At 65.2% G+C, this 22868-nt stretch overlaps 1 protein-coding gene across 6 annotated transcripts in view; it reads left to right on the top strand.

The window, feature by feature from the left end:
• LSP1 (lymphocyte specific protein 1) overlaps positions 1 to 22868 on the top strand; it is a 35863-nt gene that overhangs the window by 2958 nt on the left and 10037 nt on the right. For 5 of the 6 annotated variants that reach the window (XR_004289167.1, XM_032358175.1, XM_032358174.1 and 2 more), the window contains exon 2: positions 21636 to 21773. Coding sequence is in view for 5 of the 6 variants with exons in the window: in XM_032358175.1 (XP_032214066.1) it covers positions 21636 to 21773 (138 nt within the window). In the remaining variant the exon portion in view is untranslated. Of the gene's footprint in view, positions 1 to 8842; positions 8998 to 21635; positions 21774 to 22868 lie in introns of those variants that run through there. The other variant, XM_032358172.1, reaches the window with a different exon arrangement.

Below are 22868 nucleotides of genomic sequence, written 5' to 3'. Positions count from 1 at the left end.
GACCCCCGCAGCGAGCCCCAGGCAGGGCGTTGATCCTTCCTCTGTGTCACCTGCAGGCCAGGACGAGATGCTCTCTCCTTGCCTCAGCTGCCCAGCTGTAGGGTCCCACGGGGCTGGCCAGGGCCATGGTGGGGGGGGGGGGTCACATGGCTCTGCAGGGCCTCCCTGGAGGAGCTGAGGTGTGGCCGAGCACCCTGTTGGGAGGGATGGACCCAGGCCCCTGAAGAGTGCAGGGCAGATCCTCCATACCGGTGCCCGGAGAGAGGGCTGTCAGGACGTCCCAGGGATCCTGGATTTAACAGGTCCAAATCCTGGGACCTCAACCCCTGGGAGGTCCCGTGTGCACCCCAAACTTCACCAGGGCCAGACCATGCTGTGCCGGATCCTCCCTGTGTCCACACAGCAGAAGAACTGCCCCTCACCAGCAGACAGGCCTCACCCCTGCCACAGCCCAGCCTGCTGCCTAGCATGGCAAGATGCCCTCCCCTGGTGGTCTCCAGACCCTTGCCCACCATGCTCTTTCCCCACGAATCCACTAGACCCCACGTGTGGAGGCGCTGACCACCGGCCAGCAAACCATCCTCCGGGCCGCCGCTGCGGGCCTGCCCTGGTCACGCCGACCTCACTTCCCCTCCGAGGTCTGACCCTTCTGCCACCCCCCAGTTCCGGCAGGTACCAGACCACTGCAGACCTTGGGTGCATCCTTCCTGGCTCCACCGGGCTGTCCTGGCCCCTCTCCAGCTTTCCAGAGGCTCACCTGATCTGTCTTGGGTGATGACGGCCCTAGGTTCCCTATTGTCGGCACTGCCCAAGGTCGGGGGCCCCCCTGGGAACCCTGGTTTGTCCTGGGAGCGCTGGTTCCATCGCAGGAAACCTGGTTCTATCCTGGGAATCCTGGTTCAGTCCTGAAACTCTGCTTCTGTCCTGGGAACCCTAGTTTAGTCCTGGGAACCCTGGTTCTGCCTGGGAATCCTGGTTTTCTCCCTGGGAAGCCTAGTTCTGTCCTGGAACCCTGGTTCTATCCCAGGAAGGCTCGTCCTGCCTGGGAGCCCTGCTCTAACCTCCCCCACCCCGCCCCGCCCCAGGCTTATTGGGCTGCTCTGGCCCTGGATGACCCTGAATGACCCTGGTGGGGGCAGCAGTTGGGTGAGCAGTAGTCTCCTTACCCCGTTAGGCTTCTGACCCCCTCCACCCTTGGGCAAGGCATGGCTCCTGGTCCCCGGTGAGTCTGCCACGCTGCCTTCCTCACGTCTCCCTGTGCCGAGCTAAGAGGCAGGAGAGGGGAGGGTCGACCAGTGGAGCCGCCCTGTGCAGAGTCCCTTTCCGGGCTCTTTGTCCCGATAGACTCTTTTGGCCTTGCCCTCTGGCTTCAGGGTCTTTAAGAGAGAGGACACAGGTCCCCTCAGAGCTACAGGTGAGTGGCAGCCGAAGTGGGGCCTGAGCTAGCTTGAAGGCCATGAGCAACTTGGGCTCCATCTTCCTGTCCAGCTAAGAGAGCCAGGGTGGGAGGGAGCCTAGGGCACTGGAGGGCCGGCACCGCACAGGTCAGATCTCCCCACGCAGCCAGAATGCTGGCGGTCCTTGCACGCACTTGCCCTCCCAGGGAGGTTGGACACCACCTGGTAGAGCCAGGACGCCCGGCACTGGGGCAGCAGGCAGTGTCAAAGGCCACTAAGGAGGGAGCCTGGGACCAGGACCCTGCCTTGGTGGCAGGCTGAAGGGCGGTGCATTGAGGGTGGCCCTGCCCAGGGTCCACAGCCGAAGAAGGCAGCCAGAGCCGGGCCAGGCCTAGGGGTCCCGGACGGGCCTCCCTCTTCCTCACTCCGGGTCAGGGGTCTCTGGCGCCCGGTCGTTCCCCGGAGGGGGGAGGCTGAGCTCAGCCCGGATGATGGAGGCCTCCTCCCGTGCTGGGGCTGGCGGGCGTCACCGGCTTCCTCCTGCTTTCCATCTGGGTCCTGTCACATTCCTTCCCTAGGTGGGGGACAGGGAGAAGACACCACCCCACACTTGAGGACATGGCAGGCCCCCGGCCTGCTGATTCAGGAAACCGGAAATCCTGCCCTGCAGCCTGGCCCCTCCCAGGTCCCCCACCTGCCTTCTCCCGAAAACAATGCTGGAGCCACGTGGGGGCAGTGCCAGGAGGGTCCCAGGGAACAGAATGGGGCAGGCCGCAGACAGGGTGGCACTGCAGACCCCACCAGCCTGCCTCTGCCTCAGTTTCTCCGGGAGGGTGTCGAGTGGCAGGTGAGCCCTCGGTCAGGAAGATGAGAGTTCCAGACGCTTGGCTGAGAGCTTGGGCTCTGCGCTCCTAGGACCTGGGCCCGGGTGAGGAGGATGGGGGCACAGGGTCCCAGAGACATGTCCAGCACCTTTTTCTGGAACCAGGAAGCCCTGCCCCCCGAGGCCTCAGTTTCCCCATGTGCCAGCCCCATCAAGCTCTTCAGACAGAGGTTCTCACTTCCTGGCCAGTGAGGCCCTTCACAGGGAGAAACCAAAGCTTCAAAGGACTGAGTGTGCTGTTAAGAGACACTGGCCAGAGCCTGGGGGGATGCGGCTGGCCCTCCCTTGGAGACCTGTCTCCTAGGGTTACTCCCCTGCAGGGACCCTCTCTGGGGAGTCTGTTTACCCTGGGGGCACAAAGTTGGGGTGTTGGGGACCTGACAAGGCCTTGGGGACCGAGGGTGTCTGGGTTGCCCCTTGGAGGCACTTGCTAACGCCATGCAGCTCGGCCGGATGGCTCTGAACCTGTGGGTTCCCATCAGGGCGAGGGTGGTGATTCCTGGGGCCCCCTCCAGAATAGGCTACGAAGACACCCCCAGAGACCTCCCCAAAGGCAGAAAAAGGATATGGTACTGTCAGAACAAGCTTTTTCCTTCTAGAGACATCTCTCCCAGGCCCCAGCCCGTTCCTACCAAGGAATCTTTCCAGGGGCCTCTAACACCTTCTTGGAGACTGGGGATCTGGGACAACCAGCAAAGGGAGTTCTCACACCTCTCCTAGTGGGGGGTAGTGCACAGCCACAGGTCCCCCACCCCCATGAGGCTGGAGAGATGACCCAGGGCCTATGTGGGGTATGGGGTGAGCAGGTGACCAGGGAATTGAAAAAATCAGGCCTCCTAACCCTGCTGGCCGACACAGCTCTGTGGTGCCAGACCAGGCAGACGAGAGGTGATGGTGGGAGGTGAGGAAGAAAGGCCCCTCATCCTTTCCTGGGGTCACAGTCCTGCCCAGACTCCATCTGCTAACCGCCTCCAAGCTGGGAAGTCCTAGTAGGTCCTAGTAGGACCACTATCTGGTCCCGCCGGCGGGCAGGGAGGGGCTCTCTGGGAACACGGAGTCTGCCTACAGCCCCCTCTGAGGCACCCATGTCCGCCCAGCAGGTGTGGGAGAGACTTGGGTGTTGGAGCCTGCAGCAAGGGCAGCTGTGTGGGTGTGCAGAAGACAGCAGGGGTGTGTGGTGTGCCAGTAATGGGAGGGAGTGGCAGGTAGGGTCACTGCCCTGCTCTGTGCCCGCAGGCAGGATCTCATGTGCAGCTGCTTCCCTGCTTCCCACAGGTGTCTGTACCCCATTCCTGAGTGTAACTGGATATTCTGAGGGTTTTGCTTCTGAGGTTAACTAAGGCTGTCTTCTCCTCCCCCACCCTCCCCCCACTACCTTGCCTCAAAAGAGAAACGGGGGCGCCTGGGTGGCTCAGTGGATTAAGCTGCTGCCTTCGGCTCAGGTCATGATCTCAGGGTCCTGGGATCGAGTCCCGTGTCGGGCTCTCTGCTCAGCAGGGAGCCTGCTTCCTCCTCTCTCTCTCTCTCTGCCTGCCTCTCTGCCTACTGTGATCTCTCTCTGTCAAATAAATAAATAAAAATCTTAAAAAAAAAAAAAAGAGAGAGAAAAATGGGACACAGGACAGATGGATCTAGCCAGTGGATTCTGGAGGAACCTAGAAAGAAAGCTTCAATCCTTATCTTGGTCTCATCCCCAGAGCAATCCCAGCTTCCTCACAAACCCCGCCACCCCACCACCTTGGGTCCTCTGCCTTTGCTGGGCTGAGCCACGCGAAGCAGATGGGGACTCAAGGCATTTGGAGGCTACCTTCTCTGTAAGTCAGAACAGTTCTCTATGCATGGTCACCAAGAGCCATGGAGGCTACCCCCTTACCCTTTCTCCCCACCCCGACCTGGGCCCCGCTGCCTATTGCACATTTCATCAAGATACCACTGTGTGTGTGTGTGTGTGTGTGTGTGAGTGTGTGTGTGTGTTGAGAATGTTTGAACAAGAGGACAGATTCCTACTTATTCAGCCTTTTGGGCCATGAGAGTTTTCTCTTTCATATTCTTGGGCTACGAGCTCATGAACCATGAAGGGAGAAAAGACTGAAAGACTTAAAAGGAAATTAAAATACTTCATGATGGAGAAACGTACTAATGAAAGAAAAGTAAATGAAGAAAAGTAGGAAGAAGGAACAGCTGGGTGGGTGGATGACGGATGGATGGACGCGTGGGTGGATGGGTGGATGGATGGATGCTGACTAGATTGATGGGCACATGGATGGGTGGCTGGACGGGTGGGCACATGGATGGGTGGCTGGAGGATGGACGCATGGGCGGGTGGGCAGATGGGTAGATGAAGAGATGGACGGATGATGGATGGTGGGTGTGCTGCTGAATGAAGGGTGGGTGGTTAGGTGGGTGGTTGGGTGGGTGGATGTGTGGATGGACGGACGGATGGATGGATGGATGGATGGATGGATGGATGGGTGGATGGTTGAGTGGATGTGTGGATGGATGGACGGATGGATGGATGGACTGGTCAATGGTCACATGGAATGGAAGTATAGGTAGGTTGATGGCTAAATGGGTGGAATACTGACAGATAAATGATCGGATAGACAAATAGAATGTTATCAAGACATATGGGTGGAGACAGCTAATGGATTGATTTTTAAATCGACAGATCAGGAAATATTGGAAGTGAGAGATGAAAGGAAAGATAGATAGTGTGTAAATAGACATACGATTGATGCTGGATGAAGTACCAAACAGATAGATTGGTGAACAGAAGCACTTAAGTCAGGAATTTTTCACTCACTGTTCTCTCTTTTTACAGCACTTTCTCCCACAAATGTATATAGCCATCTCTAATCCTTCTCAAGTCTTTTTTCAAATAAGGAAACGATTATTCCTTTCTATGAGGTTTTCTTTGACTATCATATATAAAATATCAACCTCCTCCAAGACTCCATGTCCTCCCACCATGAATTATATTTCCTACGGTATTTACTGCCATTGGCTCTATTACAGAACATACTGACTGTTTAGTTTTGTTGTTGCTCCCTCTGAAATGTCAGTCCTGTGAGAGCATGGGCTTTGTTAATGCCAACTCCCAGTGCCTAAACAAATGGAGACAGTAAGTCTGTTGAAAACCATATGGAGAGGCGAACAAACATGAAGATAAATGGAGTTAGGGATAAACCAATGGTTGGTTGGAGGAGATGTGGATGAGGGAATGTATGGATGAAAATAGTATCCCCTATGGGAGGGTTACTAGGTTGCCGCACTACTGTAAGTTCTGACTTATTTGGATGGCTTAATGGGCAATATGTATATGGAAATATGAACATATATGCATTTATACACATATGTGTGACTTTCTAGATAAGAATATGGGTGGACATATCGGTCAGATAGATATATGAGTGGGTGTATAAGTGAGACTGATCAATAATAAAATGTCTGGAGAACTGAATGAAAGTCGGGACAGAGATAAAAGGATACACGGAGGAACGGGCAGACAGCTCTCTTGTAGGGTAGCTGGCCGAATAGATACGCAAACTGGTGGCTGAACATGTACCTAATGGTAACTAACATATATTGAGGGGCTCTTGTGTTCCCGGTGGGTGGATGACTGTCTGAATACTTCTTCTAAGCGTTTCATATGTATTATAACATTTCGATAAATGGTTCGGTGGGTGGGTGGGGGTGGATGGATGCATGAGTGTGTGGATGGAGAGATGGGTGGGTACTTGCTCAATAAAGGGACGTAACGAGAGATGACTAGACATCGGTATGTATGCATTGAAAAATACTTGAATGGATTGATGGGAGGATATACTGTGTTTATATGGATGACTGAATGGATCAAAATCCTGCGAACTTGATGGATTGATAATGATGCGTGGGGAGACAGATAACTATATAAAGAGGACAGATGGATGACTGGGTGGACGGACGGACGGACAGATAGTGGGTGGATGGGTGGATAACGGGTAGGGGACGGACGGACGGATGGGTGAGTGGACGGACGGATGATAGCGGTAGTTGGATACTGGATGGATAGGCATGTGGATGCATGACTGGGAGGATGGATGGATTGACTGGTGGTCGGATGGATGGGTGGGTAGGTGAATGGGGGAGGGTGGCTGGGTGATGAGTGATAGAATGAATGAATGACGGAGGAGGGGGACGGATTGATGCACATATGCATGGGTGAATAGCAGTAGAGTTGGGGACAAACACCCTGCCCTATTGCTCCTGGCAGGGCGTGCCCTAATCATGAAGCCGTGGATGCTGGCCTCTGCATTTAAAGGTCTGTCTTTGCCACCTCCCACGCATCAGCATTTCCGATAGATAATCAAGTAATTGTATTTTAAGTTCTTAGTGACAGAGAACTCCTGCCATTCCAAGGCAGCCTTCTCCCCATGGGAATATTTTTCCTTCTTTTGAACCAAAATCTGTCTTGGCACATTTCCTTCCTGGCTGTCTGTGACTGGGATTCCAGAACCAAGAGCAGGAGGCAAGGGGAGATGGGTGCGTTGCAGTGGGAATGAGGCACAGGCGCGCTTCCCTTGGGCGCTCCGGCCCCGCCGAGGGCCGGCCCCGCGGCCCGCGCACCTTTCCCTTCTCCACGCTCCTCGAGAACCTTGATGCGTCTGCAGCTCTGTCTGGGTGCCGGGGACGGACGGTGGGCCCAGCTGCTTCCGGGGCACACCCCCACATTCTCTGGCTCCCCCGTGGCTGTGGGAGGAGAGAGCTGTGAACTCCCCTCCAGGGCTGGTCATAGGACACAGCCTGGTGTGTGTGGGTAGAGGCAGGGGACGAACCAGAGCCAGACTTCATGACGCCCACAAAGTCTGCACCAGCCAGCCACCACCTGAGTCACCACAGACCAGAGCTACGGGCCCCGTGGCTGCCGTGACAGGCTTGCAAGTGCACTGCTTGCCCGTCTGATCTTAGCCGCACCCCCATCCGGCCTCACGTCCCCCAGGTGCTCTCGGCACTGGCCCCCTGGCCCAGCCGAGGCCGGGCCAGCCGGGGAAGTGAGAGGGGCCGTTCCTCCGTGCTCCGGGGATGGAGGGCAGTGGGGGCGGGCGGTCAGCCCACCGGCTCACGGTTCTGGCTCTGCCGGCCCCAGCTCTGCACACTTGGACACGCGTCTGAGCCTCGGTTTCCCCAGGCGGAACCTGGGTGCAGCGGCTGTGAGGGTGGGTAGCTGGGCCACGGTGCTGGACGTGACTGCTGGGCACTGAGCTGGGCTCGGGGACGCCCCGCAGACACGAGTCCCGTACCCGCCTCGTCCGGTCACTCGCCCGCGAGCCTTCTCAAGTGAGTCACGGCGACTAAGCCCAACCAGAGGAACAGTGGGCTGGGCTGGGCCTCCCTGGCCTTGGCCGGAGCGTGAGGGGCAGGGGGCCCGCAGGCCAGGGCACCGTGCTGACCTGGTGCCCACCGGTCCCCCTGGGAGCATGCTCTCCGCCACCAGCCGGGGCAGGCCGTGTTTGTCCCTGCCTCTGGGGTCTTCCTGCTCTGACCTCCCAGTGCAGTGTGGCGGGGGCGGGGGGGCGGCAACCTCCTCATTTGGGGAGCAGAGAGGATTCCCCCTCGAGGTGATGCGTGCAGCAGAGAGCTGGGCATAAACAAGGGGAAAACTGGAGAACCAAGAGGGAGGGAGGGAGGGGAGGGAGAGGGGAGCGAGAGGGGAGAGGGAAGGAGGGGGAGGGAGGGGGAGCAGAGACAGGGGCAGAGACAGAGGGAGAGGAGAGGAGACGGGGTCCGAGTGCGGAAGCAGGAGGCCGGGGGCTGGCGGGAAGGGGCCGCGGGCCCAGGCCGGAGCGCGCAGGGCAGCGGAGAGGGGCAGGGCAGGGGGGCCCGACCCAAGCGGAGCGGGGCAGGGCAGGGGCGCCTGACCCCAAAGACCCATCAAGGCGAGGACAAGAGGAGGGCCAGAGGGTTGGCCAGGCCAGGCCCAGAGCGAGGGGAGAGGCACAGAGGGATGCAGAGGCCGAGGGGGGCGCCCCAACGCCCCGCCACTGGTGGGGATGAGCCGGCGGGCGGCAGAGTGAGGCCGGAGCGGCCGCCAAGGGGGCCGAAGGGGGACCGTGCCCACCCCAGGCCGCTGAGGTCCTGCTGAGCCCCGGGGCTGCTGGGCTGGAGGGTTTCCCTCGGACATTTTTACTAGTCTCGGAAGGAGGGGGAGGGGAGGAGGCCGAGGGGGGAGAAGGGGGCTGGGGGGGGAACAGAAGGGAAGCAGCTGCTCAACGTCCTGAAGGAGCGACCCGCAGAGTCCGTGAGGCCGCACAGACGGGGACAGACAGACGGGCACCCCGCAGCCCGGGGCGGCCAACGGGGAGTCAGCCCTGGGGACCCCCAGGACGAGAGCGCCCCGGGTGGACAGACGCAGGCCCCAGACGGGGAGGGGGTGTGGACGTCAGAGAGCCCGGACGGCCAGCCGGACGGAGACACGGCTTGGACCGGGGACGGGGACAAGGGAGCGAAGGAGGAGACAGGAGGAAGAGGGGGGGCGGGAGGGGTCCAAGTGGCAGGGGGAGCGGCAAGGGGGCGGCAGGGGCGCGGCAGACAGAGGCTGGCGGCCTTTGAAGAAGGAGCTGCCGCGTCCCCAGGGCCGGGGTCAGGCCAGGTCGCCGGCCCGCGGGCGGCCGCCAGCAGCATGAGCGGCTCGGCCCTCCTGAGGAGTTCCAGCAAATGGGGCCTGGACAAGCTGGTGAGGTAGGTGCCCCCCGGCCCAGGCTGGGGCAGGGCGGGCAGGGCCGGGCCACAGGGCCAGGAGCCCGGGCACCCAGGCCAGGGTGAGGGTGCACCGGGTGTGTGCACACGGCCCGCTCTCTCCCCCACCTGCGTGCCTGCCTGGCCGGCGCAGGACCTTCCGGACGCCTTCCCCTGACCCCGGGGCCTCTGGCCTGGTCTGCTGCTCCCAGGACGCGCAGGGTGTCCTCGGCACGCTTCCAAGGCCTCGCCGGGGCTCCCCCGGCCCCTGGGGACTGTTCTGTCACCCTTCCTTTTCAGATGATGACGCCAGACCTTGTGGCCGCACTCACCACCCCCCTTAGCACACCAGCCCTGCGTGGGAAGCACCACAGGGCTGTGGTGAGTGCTTGGGTCTCGGAGTCCGATTTTCTCTGGGCTGGAGTCCTGGCTCCCACGTCTCAGGCTTCGGGCCAGGACCCTGTCCTCTCTGGGCCTCAGTGTCCTCCTTTATAAAATGGTGGCGTGGTGTCACCCACCTCAAAGGGGAGTAGAAAGAGCAGAAACAAGGGTCCAGAGGCGGGCCCGGAGCCACCGCTCCATACCACGGGCTGCTCGACACTTTACTCTGAGCCACCTGCAGTGCCCTTCCTCCTCCTCTACTCTTCCAGGCACCTAAGGCCCAGCTGAAACGCTGCCTCCTCCATGCAGCCTGCTTTGGCTTCTCCTCCAATGGTGAGGAGCGTGCTGGCAGACTGCAGGCTCCTGGAGGGAGGGACACAGGCGTCTCAGCCTCCTCAGCTCCACCCACACCTCGACTCTGGGAGGGAGGAGAGTCAGGGCGTGCAGGTTGGCAGAGAGCCACCCCAGACCCCTCCAGCTCCCGCCAGTCGGGTCCTTCAGAGTGACGGCTCTCTCCCGGCCTCACCCAGGCATGGCCCAGGGGCCACCACTCAAGTCAGGACCAGCTACAGGGTCTGGGGGGAGATCCCTGCTGGCCATGGCCCCCGAACCCCTCCCTGACCACTCGTAAGGCAGACCCTGCTCCTGGGCTTCACCCCTGTTCTTTCCTGGCTTGGCCAGGCCCACCCTGGTGCTGCTGGCTAGGGGACCCCCAGCCGAGGCTCTTCCTCCCTGCCCAGCCGGGATGTGTCCTCCAGGGGGTACAGCTCCTGTCCCTCTGCAGAAAGCCCGAGGACTCACAGGTGCCTGGGGTCAATACCGGAGGCTCGCGACTTAACAAATGGGGAAACTGAGGCCTAAGAGGGCAGTCATATGGTCTGCTGGGGATTGACAGGAAGAGTCCCCAGGTGGGCTGCACTCACACTCCTCGTCCCAGGAGAAGCTGGGTCACAAATGTCTGTCCAACAGTGGCTTTGGCTCTGCTCCTGAGCCCAGCGTCAGCTGCTGCCCTGGTGTGGGCAGTGGAGGCACCGACGGGGCATCGAACGTGCAGCCCCAGCTCGGCTGAGGGCAGGGACAGCCTGGGGAGAGAGCCCTGAGCCCCTAGGGGACCTGCAGAGGCAAAACAGAGACAGAAAGACGTGCCTCTCTGAGCTCCGTGCACCGTCTTGCTGCTGGGGACCGGGTGGGGAGCAGGGAGATTCTCTCCCGAGGCAGCGGGGGTCTGCGTCCAGCCCAGGTGGGCGGTCACTCAGCTCGCACAGAAATGCTCGCAGGCGCGGACCAGCCCTGGGCCTGGTGTTCTGCTCCTGCCTGTGGACTCCAGGCCCGGGCGGCTCGTGGCACTCCCGCCCCCTCACCGGCGTTCGCACCTGTCTTGCCTCCCACGGGCTTCACTTCCCGAAGCCCGGGCAGGTGGCCCCGGTCCTGTTGGACAGGCAGAACACCAGGCTCACAGAGGCTAGCGACTTGCCCCGGGGTCACTCGGGGGCTGAGGGGGTCCTGTCAGCCATGCCCTGGGCATCACCTTACTCTTCGCCAGGTCCCGCCCGAGTGCAGGGTGAGGCCCCTCCCTGTGACGGGCTCAGGAAGTCAGCAGGGGTGGTGGGGGCGCCAACTGGGTCCAGTTTCAGTAGATTAAAAATGGGCCTGGGCGGAGGCACTTGTCCCCGTGCCCACCTGTGTCCCCATCTCAGCTCGGCACCATCCCTGGGGCTGCCACGCAGGTCTTTGCCGGCTGTCACTGCCCAGGAGGAGGCTTCAGGTGGCCGGCCGGGCTGACTCTTCTCGCTGTATCCCCAGGCCTGGCTCCGTCCCTCTGTCCGCTCCTACGGCGCCTGGCCGTCTGAAGCTCAGCCTGGGCCAGGCCGGCGTTCGGGACGAGCAGGGGGCAGCTTGTGGTCCCCTGGGTTCCCTGGGCTCCGGCTGCCTGCCTGGTCCAAGGCTCTCTGGGGGCCCGGCTTTGGGAAGGGAGGCTTTGTCTGGCACAGACCAGAGGGGCTGGCCGGGTCCCCCTGCTGGTGTCTCTCTTGGCATTTGGGCTCATGGTCCCCCCAGGGAGGCTTTGGGAGCTGGAGGAGCCCTGAGGCAAACCCCCTCTGCCCACTGCTCCGGGCGCACGTCCACCATAGGCACCCGGCAATCCTTGTGCCCGGCCTCCCACCCTGGGCAGCCAGGTCTGGGAGGCCTCCGGGGACCCCAGTGTGGCCAGCAGGGCCAGGGACGGGCCAGCCTGAGGAGGCGGTGGGGGGTGGGGCGGGGGAAGCCAGGCCTCCAAACCAGTGTCCAAAGGGGCGTGGCTGCCTCGGGCCCACCCAGGGCCCCAGAGGGGAGGGGGGCTGGCCCTGGCCCTGGCAGAGCCTGGGCGTCTGGTGGGTGGTGCTGCCCCGGGACCAGGCGGTCCGTCCGCCGGAGCTGCCCCAGGAGCCCGGGCGAGCTGGCATCGCGGGGGCGCGAGGACTGAGTGGCCCAACCCCCTGGGCAGGGCGTCAGGGCCGGAGCCCAGAGCCCTGAGGTTCAGGCTCCAGTCCTGTCCCGCCAACAGAGCAGGACAGGGCGGCGAGCAGGCGGCAGCCCGGGGGCACGGGGCACCTGAGGGCTCGCTCCCCTCCCCGTGCCCCTGCCAGAGCCTCGAGAAGGCGGCCCGTGGCCCCCCCGGGCCCCGAGGGGTGGCTGGAGCGGGCAGGGCTCCCCGGAACAGCTCGGGGAGCGCGGAGTGGCTCAGCACAGGTGGGTGGCCCGGGGCCAGCTCGCGCAGGTGTCGGGAGCACAGGTGGGAGCCGGGTGTGGGGGAGGCCTCGGCGGCTCCTCGGGGCAGGGGGCGTGCGGGATCAGACCGCGGGCCACCCCGGAAGGCGAGGGTGCGGCTGGGAGGGGTGCCGTCTACCTGGGAAGGGGGAGGTCCTGAGGTGGCCTTGCGGTGAGGTGGGGACCAGGGGTTTCGTCCCCAGTGGGCTGCGAGGCTCTCCCAAAGTGTGTTCTGCAGGTACGGAGGGCGAAGACAAGAGAGAACGGAGGACAGAGAGGGGGTGGGGTGGGGGGTCCCCGTGAAGGTCGAAGGCGGGTGCGCGGGGACGGGGAAGGAATGGGACAGGGTCAGGATGGGGACAGGGCAGGGACAGGGCGGGGGCGGGGCAGGATGGGGTCGGGTAGGACAGGGACAGTGATGGGGACAAAGTGGGGACAGGATGGCTCGGATGGGACAGGACAGGGACAGGAATGGGGACGGGGCAGGGATAGGACAGGGAGAGGACAGGATGGGGGTAAGGCGGGGGCAGGAGGGGACAGGACAAGAATAGGATGGGGGTGAAACGGGACGAGACACAGACAGGACTGGGAATGGGATGAGGGCAGGGGCAAGATGGGACAGGACAGGACAGGATGCGGACAGGACAGGACGGTGGCCAAGAGGAGGGAGAGGCTGAGTGAAAACAACAAAGAGAAGGGATAGGGCAGGACATCGGGGTCGGCTGGGGGCGACGGGCGCTGTGGACACTCAGCAGCCCCTCCCACAGGGTCCCTCCCACAGGGTCCCTCCCACCCTGTGTCCCTCACGCCGTCTGCCCCACGCCGTCCCCAGCAGCGGAGGGACGGAGGCCCCAAGGGCCAGGTGCCGTGGGTGCTGAGTGTGGGCGGTGCGAGGGCCCCGTCCACTGCCTGCTCCGGCCCCCCAGGAAGATGGCAGGAGGCCGCGGGGACCTGCAAGAAAGGAGGGAGGGACGCCAGTGAGGCCAAGGGAGGGGCAGAGGAGGAGAGAAAACCCTGTGGGGAGGACGGACGGGGACGGGGACGGGGGGGGGGGGGGATGCCCGCGTAAGGCCGGGGGGGGGGGGATGCCCGGGTCTGGACGGGGGGGGATGCCCGCGTCTGGACGGGGGCCCCATGCGTGGGGCCCAGGCTCTCCCGCCCGGGCCTCCTGTTGTCCGGCACCAGCCTGCGGGAGCTGTGGGGCCGGAACCCTGGCGCACCTTCCTTGTGGCTGGAGGGGGAGCCCCAGGTCGGGCCCCTTCCTGCTAGGCTCCGCTTCGCCTCTTGTAACGGGGTGGCGTGCCGCATGCTGGCTGTAGAGGGACCAGGTAGCCCCCAGCTCCCGGCGGGGTCCTCAGGGACAGAGGCCCGAGCCAGCAGACCGTCCCGGGCTGGCCCCGCGTACCCATTTGTGTGCACAGGAAAGCTGAGGCTCAGGCAGTCTGTGGCATGTCGGGTGCTCAGGGGGAGGCATCGCCCCGAGCCCCTGATGCGCTGTGCAGAGGGGAGGTGGGCAGGGGAGGGGGACAGGGCAGCAGAGGGCGGGGAGGGGCCAGGCTGGGCCCCAGGCTCCTGCGCAGAAACGGACAGCAGTGTCAGGCAGGGGGTGGGGTGGCTCCGCGTGCTTGGGGGCCGGGTCTGGAGACCCCGGGATGGGCCGAGAAGGAGAGCCGTGCGAGGGACCCTGCCTGGGCTGTCGGGAAAACCCGGGTGCCCCCCGCCCGGCCCTGGGCACGATGAAAGTGAGGAGGAATGGCTGAGGCGGCGGCCGGTGCCAGCCCCCAGCCGCGTGTCGCGGAACGTGCCGGAGCCTGGCCTCGTGGGCGCCTGGCTCGGGAGGGACGGGCTGCCCCGGAGGGCCGGCCAGCGCCAAGAAAGCCTGGGCTGGGCCCGGAGGCGAGGCGGGGGCTGCTAGCAGCCGGGGCGCCCTGTGGTCAGCCCCCCGCGCGGTCCCAGAGAGGGTCCTCGGTGCGGCGCAGGCTGGCGGTGGGCGGGGTGCCTGGAGGGCTCCTGGGCGGGCCGCGGACACTTGGCCCAGACCCCTGCGGCGCTGTGGTCAGGGACCCAGAGCAGGGACAGCGGCGATTACTGTGCGCGGGGCGGAGACCGGAGCGGCCACGCCGGCGTCCCACGGGCAGGTCGGACCTGAAGAGGGAAGGGGCTTGACCTCTGACCCCAGGCCCAGAGGGGCAAGGACAAGGAGGCTGACCGGGGAGCACGTCCCAGGAGGTAGGACCCCCAGCCACAGGGAGGCGATGGGCCGGCCGGCAGGACGTCAGGCTCGGTTCTGGTCCCACTCTAGGGCAGAGGGGACGGTCCGGGAGCCAGCCTCCGGGGGAATCCTGGGAGAGAGGGGCTTGGGGGCCCAAAGCTCTTTGTGGGACCACGGTGCAGGGCTCTGTGGAGCCAGACTGGAAAGGGGACCCCTGACCGGGCAAAGCCCCTCTAGGTAGGTTTTGGGGGCACTGCCTCCTTCTCCCTTGGGCTGCAGCTGTCCCTGGTGGGTGGGCACCAGGGGAGCAGGGACCCCACTCGCCCCGCCCCCCGCATGGCCCTCTCCCTGTCGGGCCATCAGAGCAGACGACCAGGGTCTGCCCGCCTGGCCTGGACAACTTCGGGGCCTGCGGTATGATGGGCCGGCCTGGCCTGGGGCTGCCCTGACCAGCATCTGGAGGCTGGTCCCCACAGGGCCTTCATGGGTCCAGGAAGCCAGGACACTGCAGGTCTGGGGAGACAGTTGTGGCAGGAAACTGGGGGCCGGGCTGCACAGGGGCTATCAAGGGAGGGACCCATCTGGCCCAGAGCCCTACGGCGGGCACAGCTCCCACCTGCATGGATGGCGGGCGGGCCGGCCACCTACGGAGCCGCTCAGCGTGGGGCAGGGAGCAGGCTGGGACTGGGTGCGTCTGGAATGGGATGTGGGGCAAAGGGAGCCATGGGGACATGTGCCCTCCGCGCGACTCTGTCCCTGAGGGGTGCCTGCGTGGGATGGGCCGGGACTGTGGGTCACCCGGGAGGAGCGTGGGGACAGAGAGGAGGGGCGACACGCTGGCTGGCTGCCCTGTCCTTTCTGACAGGTGTCACCGTCCACATCCCCTATCCTTCCAGGCCGGGCACAGGCCGGGCACAGGCGCAGGCACAGGCACAGGCACAGGCACAGGCGCAGGTGCCCTTCCTCTGAGGGGGCTTTCCCAGGCATTCCCCACCCCCTGGCTCCAAACAGGGGCTCTCCTGGGGTCCCTGAGCCTCGCCTAGTGGTCAGCACTGGCTTTCCTGGCAGCCCCGAAGGTCCCGGACCCCACTGTGGGCCCCGGCTCCCGGAGGGATGGAGAGCCGGCTCGGGGAGGGGGCCGGAGCCCGGGGCGGAGGGGAGGGGCAAATCGGGGGACAGGCCTGCCCAGGCCTGCTAGCGAGGGGCTGGAACAGGAGGGACTTGGGCTGCCTGGGAGGTGATGGAGCAGGTGACACATACGGGACTGTCACTGAGGGGACCCTGGCCCAGGAAGGGAGGCTGGGGGCGGTGGCAGCCATGGCTGTGGCCTCCTGGTTCCCCTTCCCAAGGGAGACCTCCCGACCCCATTCTTTAGCTGTAAACTGGGGTGACAGTCCCCCCTGAATGGGGTGACAACCAGGTGGCATTTTGAGCCCGGGGTGGGGCTGTCTTGGGCTGAATAAGGCCTGCCCTCGCTGCCCCTGGGGGGTCCCTGGTGACCTGAGGTCAGAGGCAGGGGCCACACTCCCCGGTCCGCTCCTGGGGCCGGCCAGGAAGGAGGGGCTGAAGGGGGATTCCTTGGCTTTGGGGGCTGTGTGGGGCAGCTGGGGGCTCCCCCCACAAGGGCTGCCCCGCTGTGCACTGGATGAAGAGGCCAGGGGAGGGTCCCACAGAGATGACGCTCTGATTGAGGACGGGCCGGCCTCGGCTGCGAGAAGGGCCTGCCCGGGCGGAAGGTGCTCCTGGCTGGGGTCCCAGGGCTCCCGTGGAAGGAAAGTTGCCAGCACGCCGGCTGCCTGGCCCTTCCCACCTGAGGGACGAGCCCAGAGCCCCTGCCCAGGCCACAGGGCTCTGTTCCCCTGCCCGGGGCCGGGAAGGAGCTAGAGTGTGGGTGGGGTTACCTTAGGATGGCCTGGCCTGGGGCTCACGGCTCGAGAGCACATTGTCCGGCCAGCTGTGGGCTCCCGGAGGCAGCAGCTGTGCCCCATGTCCCCCAGCACCAGCCCCTTGGGGCCTCACTCCCTCCCCACACCTGAGGGCCAGCCTGTGACTTTTGGGGAGCCAGCCCCTCTGTGGGAGGGGGAAGCCAGCTCTGCCGGCAGATGTCCCCTCCTCCGGGGAGGCCTCTCAGATGAGACCTGCCACCAGAACCAGGAGGGGGGCAGTGAGGGGTGGGGGCCAGGCCCTGCCCCGTGGCGCCCCCGCTTCCTCTTGGGGGGCCAGGTCTGCCAATAGCACCAGTCAAGAGGCAGTTGGAGCTAGGGCAGCCCGGGGAGGGGTCTTGTTTGCACCTGGCTGAGTGAGGTCTGGGCCCCGGGGAGCTGGGGAGCCGAGGCTGGGCCCGGCGTCTCACCCTGAGGAAGGGGTCAGAGGGACTGAAGCCACAGCCCCACTCCGGGGCGACCTCCTATGACAGCCCCACTCCGAGGCGACCTCCTATGTTTCCCTCCGCTCAGCCCCATCCTCCTTGCCCTCGGGAGGGCAACATGTCCCCCAAACCTCGTGTCCCCTCCAGCTGCCTTCCACCGAGCTCCTTCCTGCTTAGAACCTCCCAGAGTCCCCAGGGTCCCCAGCTGCCCTGCCTTGGGTCTCCCAGGGACCCAACATCACCCACAGGTCGCTGGGTGCTGCCCCACTCGTGCTGCCATTCCGGGAGTGACTGCAGAGGGGAGGGTCGGGGGGGCTGCGCTCCCGCCCCGCACAGGCAGAGCCGAGTGCTCTGTGGGGACACCAAGGCCCTGGGGTGGGGGTGCAGGCCCAGGCTGTCCCCACCCCTGCAGCTCTAACTCCTGTGAGGCGCCCAGCCTGGAGGAGGAGGGACGGAGACCGGAAGGGGCCGAGCGGCTTGTACCCCAGGCCTTCCCCTGCAGCCGCGGCCGCTCTCCGCTCCCTGGTCACCCCCGACCCCTGGTGCCCCATGGCTGCCCCTCAGCTCCCGGAGGGGTGACTCATCCCCTGGGCTCTTCCCGGCCTGGCCCCTCCTGTCCGTCTCCCCAGGAGCCCCCATGGCCCCACACTCTGCGGGCCCAAGCTCAACTCGGGGCCTCCCCCCAACCCACCCACCCCTGCAACCCCCCTTCCCTCCTGGGCGGCTGCTGCCCCTTTGCCCGCACCACCTTCCCGGCCGGTAGCTCCCCTCCAGCCCACTTGCGCCCACAGGGGCCTCAGAGCCCCTCCTGTCCGTCCCCCCGCAGCTGCCCCTCTCTGGCCATGACTGCACCAAGCACTCTGGCCACCGCCTTCATGGCTCTGCTCTCACTGTACCCCCTCCCTGGCCCACGAGCCCCAGCTCATCTTTCAGAACCAAGTTCAAGGTCGCCTCCTGGGCTCTCCGGGCAGTGGGGTTGGGCTGCCCAGGGCGCTATCTCCCTGGCCTGCTGACGGCCTGTGCCGTCGAGGAAAGGGGTCATCTCTCCCCATGCGCAGCAGGACACAGGCGCACCCAGAAAGGTGCTGCTGGATGAGGGATGGCCAGGAGCGTGGGCTGGACCCGCGCCAGGGCAGGCGGGTGGGGCGTGGGGGAGCGGGGTTCCCGGCAGCTCCCCTGTCCTCACCCCGGGCCTGGGGCGGCAGCGTGTGCCTCCTCCTTGCCCCTCCTGCCAGCTCATCTCCTCCGGCCCCTCCTGCCTCCTCCCTGTCCACCTGCCCCTTTGACGCTGCCTTCGTACTCCGGGCTCACCCCCACAGGGGCACCTTGTGCCTCTCTGCAAGGACGTGTGACAGCCGGTCCCCAGGCCATGCCACACCCACAGAACCCTCCCACACAGCCTGGGGCAGGACCCTGCCTTGTATGAGCCGTTGGGGGCACCCTCGTGGTAGCCCAGCCACCACTGCCTTCTCCGGAACTCCCTGACGGGGCCACTGACCTCTGCCCTTGGGGGACCTGCTCTCTGGTAGTTGGGGATCCCCGGAAGCCAACACTAAGAAGGCCTCTCCGTGGGCTCCTTCTCCCCCACACTGTGCCTTCCCTCATGGGCTCTGTGGTCACTTGGGGGACCAGTTGCTCTGCAAGTGTCCACCCCGGGAGACAGTAGGGAGGCAGAGCATGGGGGGACGGAGACCTTGGTGGTCTGTGGGGAGACCTGTGTTCCCTGCTCCTGGTAGGGTGTCTGGTCCCACTCCCCAGGCCTCTCGGGCAGCTCTCAACCACTGTGTCCAGGTCTCCTGTAGCCAAGAGGGTCCCCTGCAAGCCTAAAAGAAGAATTCTCCTAAGGCAGGTGCCCTGCCTGGCCCCCAAGCCTAGCCCCCAAGCTCTCCCCATGACTCTGAGCCCGGCTTTGGGCACCAGAGACAGGTGGGTGCCCCAAAGCCGCCTGCAGGGGGCAGAGTCAAGCAGGGACGGAGCCCACCAGGGCAGGGGGAGGGCGGGAGCAGGACAGCGGGCGGGGGCAGGACAGCTGACGGGGCCAGGCTGGCTCAGACCCTATCCCCCATCATCCGACCCGGCCGGGGTGGGGGGATCCACGAGGGGGTGCTGCAGAGGAGAGAGGGGGCTGGCACCTCGAGTCGGGGCTGGGAGACAGTGGACATGGCCAGCAGGGGCAGCCCCTGGGCTGGGGGTCCCTCCCCGACCGAAGATGGGGAGCTCTGAGCGTTCCCGGGGCCCGTTGGGGTCTGCCCACGCTGCTGTCCCGGGTGCGGCGAGGCCCCGTGGCGGACCCTGATGCACGACCGCGCTCCACGGCCCCGGGGCTGAACCGATGGCCGCATGAGAGCCAGAACAGACACAGGAAACAGCCTAATTGCATTTGCTAAGGAACACCAAATCCCTTACAGCTGCGCTCAGGCCGAGCCAGGGGCCACGGGGCGGGGAGGGGGGCGGCCATGGCCGGCATCCTGACAGCTCCGCGGAGCCTGCCAAGGGGTCTGGGCTGCTGGCCGGGGAAGGGGGGCGCCTTTCCCAGGCCAGAGGCCCCCACCCCACCCCAGGAGAGCCGCCCCCTCTCAGTTCCCAGAACGGAGCCCAGCTGCGGAACAGTGAGGGGCTCACAGGAGGGGCTGCATGACTCACATCCTGGGGCTGGCGGGAGGGGGGAGCGGGGAGGGCTCCCTGTCCTCAGGCCGCTGGGTCTTCCAGCGCGGGGCTTTGGGGAGACAGCAGAAGACCCCTGCCCCGCACCCCGTCTCTGCTCCCCCCACGCTCCTGCCTGTGGGAGCCTGGGGACCGCATGCCAATGGCAGGCCATGAAGGGTGACCCTCGGAGGGCCGCCTCCCGGGGATGCTGCTCTGGGTCTCCCTCCTGGGCCGCTGTCAAGGCGCCGGCAGGGGGGCTGGGCAGGGGGGCTGGGTCTGCGCATTCGCCCCTCACCTTGTTCCCACCTCCGCGTCTGCGTGTGCAGAGGGACGCCCGCCTGTGTGCCGGGGGGTGTTCGGGGCCACGTACGGAGGGCGGGTGTGGGTGCCGACGTTGGCCTGAGTGGCGCTAGAGCTCACAGACGGACTCTGCGTGGGTGTGCACGCGTGTGTCTGTGTGTGCAAGGGAGGCCCAGCCAGGCACTGCGTGCCCGTGCATGGGGCTCTGCCGAGTGTGGGCCCACACAGGGCTCTCGTGGCCGGGACCCATCACCGCAAGGGCAGACCCCGGGGGCTCAGCCCCTGCCTGGGTCGGGAGTGACGGGACACGTTGGGTTTTGCACTCAGATCTAGTGGGAGGGTCTGGGGAGCAGGAGCTATGGCCATGTTGGGGAGAGGCCCCATGGGGGTTCCAGACAGCAGGCCTGAAGGTGACCTGAGGCTCAGCTCCAGCCTCGGGCCACCCACGCCCCACCTGAGCCCACGCGTGCGCACCTGTGCACCGTCCATGGGCTGGGACGCAACAATGTCCCAACACAGATGCGGCCACGGGCGTGTGCAGCTGGGACACGGGATTGAGGGAACAAGATGGCCAGTCCCGACAGGAACGGCCCGGAATTCCTCCTGGGTTGTCCCCAGGGGCCACCCCACAAGAAGGTTGGGGGGCCCAGGCTCCGGCCCACAGCTGGGATCCAGCACCGACTCCCGCGGCACACGGGCTCCCACCCTCCACGAGGAGGGCCTGTGGGTGTGAATGGCGGGGAAGGACCCCAGAGCCCAGGTCCCCAGCAGCCCGAGCACTCCATGGCCCTGGGGCTTCCGAGCAGGATGGGAGCCGGGTGCGGGCCAGGAAGGGCTCGCTGGGGCCCTGGGGGTGGGGGGGTCGATGACACCGCGGAGGAGTGAGGGTAGGCGGACGCGGGTGCTGAGGTCTGAGCACGGCTGAGGTCCCTGGGGGCTGCCACGGGGCGGGGGGGCGGCAGAGCGGGGGCTGCATGGGGCCTGGCTTTTGTCTGGGAGGCTCTGGGAGGACTGAAGGGAGGTTAGATCACGGCCAGCAGGGCTGCCGAGACCATGGAGCCGGCCAGCCTGGCCAAGGGTGGAGGCTCCAAAGGAGAGGGCTGTGGGGTCAGGCAGCGGACACCAGCAGGAAGGGACGGAGACCCCGGCCTGGGGTAGTGGGACCCCTGCAGAAGCAGAGACCAGGACTCCCCTCCCAGGGTCCAGGGGAATTGGGGGAGGCAGGGCCATGTCGGTGGGCAAGGCCTGGGGTGTCTGCTCCCCACCCCCCACCCCGCCGGACACCAATAGTCTGAGACCTACCAGGCCAGGGTCAGGGGAAATGGGCCGTGGGCCCCCGGTCCCAGGCCCACCTTGTGAGGCCCCAAGGGAGGGACCCTGAGAAGCTGTGGGGTCAATGTGCACTGATCGAGGGGCTCTGCAGGGGGTCTCAGATCCTCGTCTGTGAAACAGCTCAGAGAGGGGTCAGGCTGGGGCTGGACGCAGCCTCTTTTGCAGGTCTTGGGCCCTCTTGGGGGGCTGCCTTCTTCCAACACACCGGGTCCCTGGGGAGCAGGAGGGAGCACCCCAGCTGGGGGGGAGGTGTTGGCTTGGGAGGCAGCTGCCTCACCAGGTCTACCCCGGACCTGACCCCAGCCCAGCCCGGCCGTACTTGGGCTGTGGCTGGACCCCCAGATCAGGTAGGCCCCTGACACCTCCCGCCGCCTCTCCCCATGCCCTCTGTGGCCCGGCTCTGGGTGGGCCAAGGAAGCCCAGCTGGTGGAGGGGACCCAGAGGTTGCTGCAGGCCTGGCTGGACCCTGGAGCCCCTCCATCCCCAGGCCTGGAGAGTCCTGGGAGCTCCCCCGGGGCCCCGAGGGCACCTCGGTGACCAGCTCCCGTGACGTCCGCTCTATGCACAAGGAAACCGAGGCCCGGACACGAGGCCTGCTGGGACTGCGGCGGGAGGGCACAGGCCGCGGTATGACCGTCTCTCGGTGTCCCCCAGGCTCACCACTCAGTGGAGTGTCGAAGATGAGCAAGAGGCCGCCCGGGAGCGGCGCCGTCGGGAGAGGGACAGCAAGCTGCGGGCCCAGGACGAGGACGGGGGCAGCCGGGCCCCCCAGCTGCCTGAGCAGGAGACCCTGTAAGCTGCTTGCCCGGCCCGGCCCCGTACCCCCGGGCAGAGGGGTGTGCTGGCAGTCAGGCCCTGGGCGAGGGGTCCCAGAGCAGGAGAGACCACGCAGGAGCTCAGCCCAGCAGCAGAGGCAGGAGCGGGCAGAGTTCTCAGGGTGGGGGTCCCCACAGCCCCCAGCGCCAGCAGAGCCTGCTGGCTGGCCGGCCGGCCGGACTCACGTGCGGCCACCCCTCCCAGCCAGCCTCCCAGAGCGCTGACTCAGGCTCTGGCCGCCCCGCGCCGTCCTGGCCCCTGCTTGGACCGACACTGACCCCAGCTGCGCGGCCCTGGCCCCAGAGCCCCCCGCCCAAGCTCCCCGCTGCCGGTGACTCATGGAGGCCACGTCCAACTTGGCGGGCCGCAGGCCTGCTCGTTTCCTCCCTGGGCCCAGGAGGCCTCCGCGGCCGGGCTGGGCTGTTTTTACAATAATGCCCCCCTTCCTCCCGCCGCTGTTTTGTTCCATTTTCTCCGAGTCAGCAGCTCCGGGCAGGGTGGGGTGCCGCGGCGGTCATGGCCCCTCCGGCCGGGGCCTCGGTCTAGATGGCAGGGGCTGGGGGTGGAGGGGAGCCCACGAGCACCCGATCCCAGGCCTGCCTGGGGGCTCGGGGTGCATGGGCTTCCTGGGGAAGGAGCACGTCCCCAGAGCCCTGGGGGCACGGCTGAGGGGGCAGAGGGAGACAACCCCACACACGGGGACCCTAGGGTGACAGACGGGGCATGGCTCAGCAATTGGGGGTCCTAAACTGTTGGGGGAGCACAGCCCAGCTCCTGGGGGGCCTTAGACTGATGAGGGAGCCATAACTCATCTCTTGAGAGACCCTAGACTGAGGGGAGAAACATAGTCCAGCTCTCAGGGGACCCTAAACGGATGGGGGAGTCATAGCCCAGTTCTCAGAAGGCCCTAGATTTTTGGGGGAGCACAGGCCAGCTCTTGGGGAACCCTGGACTGGTGGAAGAAGCATAGCCCAGCTCTCAGGGGACCCTAGACTAATGGGGGAGGCATAGTCCATTCTCAGAAGACCCTAGGCTGATGGAGGAACACAGCCCAGCTCTCAGGAGACCCTA

The sequence above is a fragment of the Mustela erminea genome, chromosome 9 (assembly GCF_009829155.1).
Source record: "Mustela erminea isolate mMusErm1 chromosome 9, mMusErm1.Pri, whole genome shotgun sequence".
Lineage (NCBI taxonomy): Eukaryota > Metazoa > Chordata > Mammalia > Carnivora > Mustelidae > Mustela > Mustela erminea.
This window is presented reverse-complemented; position numbering and strand designations above follow the sequence as displayed.